This window comes from Monopterus albus, unplaced genomic scaffold (assembly GCF_001952655.1).
Source record: "Monopterus albus unplaced genomic scaffold, M_albus_1.0 scaffold375.1, whole genome shotgun sequence".
Lineage (NCBI taxonomy): Eukaryota > Metazoa > Chordata > Actinopteri > Synbranchiformes > Synbranchidae > Monopterus > Monopterus albus.
Genome location: NW_018128255.1, coordinates 86,858 through 92,137, shown reverse-complemented (window position 1 = coordinate 92,137; position 5,280 = coordinate 86,858). Strand labels below are relative to the sequence as shown.

General features: G+C 40.6%; 2 protein-coding genes across 2 annotated transcripts in view; one reads left to right on the top strand and one right to left on the bottom strand.

Moving 5' to 3' along the window:
• The window catches only part of LOC109951312 (transcription factor Adf-1-like), a 3,290-nt gene extending 595 nt beyond the window's left edge, over nt 1-2,695 (top strand). The window contains exon 2 of the mRNA XM_020585748.1: nt 891-2,695. Within this exon, the coding sequence (XP_020441404.1) occupies nt 891-1,600 (710 nt within the window). The 3' untranslated portion in view covers nt 1,601-2,695. The remainder of the gene's footprint in view (nt 1-890) is intronic.
• rnf185 (ring finger protein 185) overlaps nt 2,198-5,280 on the bottom strand; it is a 3,490-nt gene continuing 407 nt past the window's right edge. The window contains exons 2-7 of the mRNA XM_020585749.1: nt 4,962-5,182; nt 3,891-3,909; nt 3,687-3,799; nt 3,520-3,574; nt 2,970-3,087; nt 2,198-2,881 (exon numbers count right to left, since the gene is read on the bottom strand). Coding sequence (XP_020441405.1) covers nt 2,784-2,881; nt 2,970-3,087; nt 3,520-3,574; nt 3,687-3,799; nt 3,891-3,909; nt 4,962-5,167 — 609 coding nt within the window. The 5' untranslated portion in view covers nt 5,168-5,182 and the 3' untranslated portion in view covers nt 2,198-2,783. The remainder of the gene's footprint in view (nt 2,882-2,969; nt 3,088-3,519; nt 3,575-3,686; nt 3,800-3,890; nt 3,910-4,961; nt 5,183-5,280) is intronic.

Below are 5,280 nucleotides of genomic sequence, written 5' to 3'. Positions count from 1 at the left end.
CGCCAGCCGCGTGTCCAACACAGTACGGCGGAAGAAGACACATGCTCAGCATCATGGACCTGCCGTGTTTACCGAATCGCGTGCTCGTCGCCTCGCTCGTTAACACCGTGAGGCGTATATAAACCGAAAGCTTCTGGAAGTGTCGTGAAGAGGCAGCAGCCCCACGAGCAAAAGACGCGGAGGCCCCCAGCCTGAAATACAACCAGGTGCACGGAGTCGTGGCCGGTGCATAAAACTAAACCGGGACCTCCAAACGTGGCGCGGCAACACCAAGGAAAAATAAATAAAATACAGACAATTACTTTTTTCATTTCTCTGTGTAAGTTTAGAAGTACTTATAATTTAAGCCTCAAGTAAAATTAACTATTTACTTATTTGGATAAAGTAGGGTCTTAAAGGATTTAATGGGGCTACCCTATATAGTTACTGCAGCTTACGCACTTTTAGGTTCACCTAAACCATTCAGTGCATTCCAATGCAACATAACTGCCACACATTTTACATTTAATAAGACTATACTGTTCATCTCGTTAAAAACTTTACAGGTGCTGTTAATTTTATTGTATGATTTTAGGGACCACTGAATATATTGTAAATATATTCATAATAATAATACAGAATAAAACCCAATAATCAGCACTACAGGTGAAACAAGTAGTTGATTAATCAATCAACAGAAAATTAATCATAGGTTTTATAGCTCAAATATTTCATCAATTAACTGAGAAGGTAGTTAAATCAATAATGAACATAATTGGCAATTGCTGCCGCTTCTCAAAGCCTGAGTTATTTTATCTGTTGTTGTTATAATTTTCTCTCATTCTTGTCTGTAGGAAACAGCTGAATTTTAGTGATTTCTCACTTCTTATGCTCTATTTTAATTTTTCAAGCTGAGGAGTGCAAAAGAAAATGGAAGAACATGAGGGACCGGTACTTGAAGGAAGTCCGAATGGAGATCAAAAGCAAGAAGCAAGGAGATCTTGTACAGAGTAGATGGAAATATAGACAACTTATGAATTTTATCGCTCCCTTCACTGGATCAAGAAGTGGAGGGGCAGACATCTGTGGCAACAATGACGATGACGACAATCCTGACAACGAATCTGGCAGTGCAGAGGGAGAAACCGCATCATCTGAGGCAGTCAAGACATCACAGTCCATCATGAAGGTCCCTGCTAGTCAACCTGACATCAAGACCCAGGTAGTGTTTGGGACACAACTCCCTGCAATATCTCAAGACACACAGATGGCCCAGTTGGCTGTTACGGCCAAGTCACCATCAAGTACACAGATCACCGCCATCAGCAAAACTGGAAAGAAACGGCGCTTGATGCAAGAGCAGCTTTCACCGCCTTCTTCTCAAAGTACACCTTCCTCTACAAAATGGCTGGTCAAGGACAATGGCACCTCATTTCCCACCAGGCCACGGGATGAGGATGAACTGTTTCTCTTGAGCTTTGTCCCTGCTCTGAAGCGGCTTGCTCCACAGAAAAGGTGCGAGACAAAAATAAAGATACAGCAGATTATGTATGAAGCAGAGTTCAATGTTGCACAACCAGAATCTAAAGAGAAATCGACGGGGCCAGAAACGCCAGACTAGGCCAAATTGACTTTTTTTGTACATTAAACTGTTTTCTAACAGCTTCTACCACAAAATGACCAAATATCTATATATTTTTTTACAGCACAAAATGGTTTGAAGTTTGAAGTGCATCCCTTTTTCATGTGAAATAACAAGCAGTTTACAAGGCCAGTGGCGGTTCTACATTGAATTACTCCCCTCCCTCTTCCTCCTCTCATACAGCTTCTGTGCACGGCACCTTCTCATCAAGCAGGGGCGCCACATATGATAGATAATAGAAAACCGCTTAGCGGCGCAGATTATTTTCTTTCCAAGTGCTTGTGCCGCCACCCAGGTGTCATGAAAAAATGCCGCCCCAGACAGCTGCCCGGTTCACCTATGCCAAAAACCGCCACTCTACAAGGCCCACAACCACCTTTTGAAAACACAAGCTTAAATGATATAAAGGCGAACACTGACCATTTCTTTCCCTCTTACAGAAACGAAAATTAACACAGTCCAGATATGGTGTCAAAGGTTTGACCATTCAACAGCTCTCAGTATCTAAAGTCGTTTAATTATTAAACTACTTTGATTTGACTTTGAAAAATAGATTTTCATAGGAAAACAGGCAGATAATGACTGACATTTATTTACAGAGCTTAACAGTTACCAGAGTAAATTCACCTTTAGAGAAGTGGTTTCAATTTAAACCAACCTCTGTTTCTCACTCTGTAATAAAACAGTATTTTACATTTAATTACAGTGGCATATGTTCAGTAAATTGAGCAAAATAAAAGATGTTACAATTTGGAGAGGAACACTGTTTCATGAATTTTTTAACTGCTTACATGCATCAATACAATTCTTTTAAATCTCATATAAAAAAAGTGGCAATTTAGATTTTGTTTTGATTTCACAGAGCAGGCAGATACTCAGAGGTAAAGAAAAGAAGCATAAATTCTGAGTGAAGGAAATATGAGGAGTGTGCTACTCTGAAGCACACTACATAACTGTGTTAATGAGTTTAAATGTCAGACAACCAAGGTTGTGAGATTCACCTTAAATGCTGTCTTTCACAGATTTTCATTCATATCTCTCAAAAAAATAATCGAGGAACCAAAAAAAAAAAAAGCATAGCGGCAAAGTTGGGCTGGTTTAAACTGTGACAACATACCATAATGTCTCATCCTTGTCAAATCTTTTCGCTTAATTTAAGCAGTTATGCAATCAGAAGCCAAAACATAATCACCAGAGCAACAAAGAGGAAGAGTCGAGACAGAAACTGTTCATCCGTGTGTTGTGGCGTCCCAGGCGCCGCTGTTTGGGAAATTGTATCACAGAGGTTATTTGATCTGTTGTTGACAAACAGAGTGGTCATGCTGTGTAAAAGTGCATTAACAAATACCTGGAGGAGGTCGTCCATCATTGATGTTAAAAGCTGTAGCAAAAATACCAAATGGAAAGGCACCGATCCCAAATGACATTTGGAAACCCCCATCTCCAAATCCAAATCCTTGAAATCCCTGTAAAACATGTTTCATCATTAAAAATGTGTGGAGATTCTCTTTATCACTATCTTAGGTACATTAAGCAAGATGTGACGCAACAGGTAGTGCAATTTGTGGTCATTCTCAAGTGACACTTGCAAGTCAGTGTTCAGCATCTAATAGATCCCAATGGGAAATGTCCTGTTGCTTATGAATAAAGCACAGGCTTGCACCACAGCACCTACATCATTCCATGTAAATGTTTCATCATGAATGCATAATGTTACCCTTAAAGCTGCATTGCACTGAGGAATTTCTCAGAGGTGGTCTAATCTACACGCAGCTGCCTGACATGTTTAAAATCAAAATCATGAAATCGTATATTTTGTCATTACCACTACTTATGGTAATTGTTATTACCACATTATTATTACCACTACTTGTGGTGTGCTTGTGCATAGTACTTACCCCGCGATTTTCTGGCTCAGGCCTTTGCCCTTGTGGTCGAGGTGGTGTTCTTTCTCTATAAAAGCAATCATTGGACTCATTTGCAATGTTTGTATATTAATAACATTTTACAAATGCACAAAGTTTAGAAACTGTCTGACCCCTAACAGCTTTAGTAAAGTACCCACCTGGGGTCCTGTTGACCTGTACTCCCCCGTCCATACAAGGGGATAACTTTGTCTCGGCTAATGCCAGCTTTACAAACTGGACACACTTGTCTGTTCGGTCTGGTCTCCAGCCACTGGATAAAGGCAAAGAGATATTAAGGAACTGACTGCTTCTGTTACATTGTTAATAAAAATTAGATGGGGAAACAAATATGTTCAGCTTACCTGATGCAAACAAGGCCAGCTGATCAAGATTCCAAGGAAGATGAGAGTTGAGGTGTTGGGACAGGGAAGAGGTTTGATTAGTGAAGCATTACATACATCCTAAAACAACCTGACTGTTTTACAGTATACACTGACCAGAAATGACATCCACACATCAGTAATAAAAGATAAGGGGTAGTCTGCTGCTACAGAAAAGGGGACACCAAAGAAAATGTCTTCCTTCTTTGGGATTTAACTTCTCTTTGAAAATAATGAACTCACCCAGTTGTCAACCATGATATCAGACCTGGCCTGAACAACAGTCTGACTGGAGATATACAATGTTTGAAGAGGTGGACCTGGCTACAGATATTATCAAATTAACATTTGATCATGTTTGCTTGCACATGTGCTACATCACACTGTTAGCTCTAGGCTTGTAGTTACACACTATTTCACAGAATTAGGCCCAAAAATATTCTCTTCACCAAAATCAAAGTAGGAAAGATGTAAACAGTAATACAAGTCATGTAGTACAAGCATTCATTTATTATAGAGAAGTGCTGCATAGATATGTTTTTGAAGCAAATGTCAATCGTTATTTTTTCTCCAATATGGTGCAAAAATGCATTTTCATAAATGTCCCAGTATTAGCACAAGTCTTATCTTTTCATACATACCAGGTGGTCTTTAAATACTGTATACACCAAGACACTGCTTTAATGTTACCCTTAGTGTAAAGACAACATGCAGCTTTATCAATGGCCAGATGTCAGCAACATAATGGTTGTTTTCTTTGAGAAAAGTTTTTTCCAAGTGTGGCAATAAACTGCTGTACCTCTTGTTTTTCTCTTGTTTAATAATACACAGATTAGCTAGATTACAAACAGTCTCACAAAAGCTGGGTTTTGGGCTGCCCTCTTAGCTGCATGTGGCCGTAATACCCACTGGTCAGGTCAAGTCAAGTGTTTGTCATATGCACAGTGAGGAAACGTGTTTCTCTGTACAATGAAACTCTTACTTTGCCGTCCACACTGAGGTGGTTTATAATGCAAAACTGTAAACATGAGTGACAAACAAACAATGTCTTACCAGAACAGGTGTCCACACAGGCTGATCACTGCATCCTTAGCAGTGTCCAGACAAATATTACACTCGAAAGTGCTGTCCTGGCTGCCACTTTCGGGGCCAGCCCGTGCCACGCCATTTGCGGCCCCAGCGGAGCTGCTGGATCCGGGACTCGGGTTTTCGGTGGCCGCAGTAGAGCCGGAGGCTGGAGGTGGGACAGCGGTGGCCATTTAGAAATAGATCCCCTAAACAAGAAGAATGTACAGGTGGGGTGACTCCGCTAGCCCCCAGTTCTTCGAAATAAACAAACAGACAGGGCCAGTAGATGGGGTTTTTAGCTCAC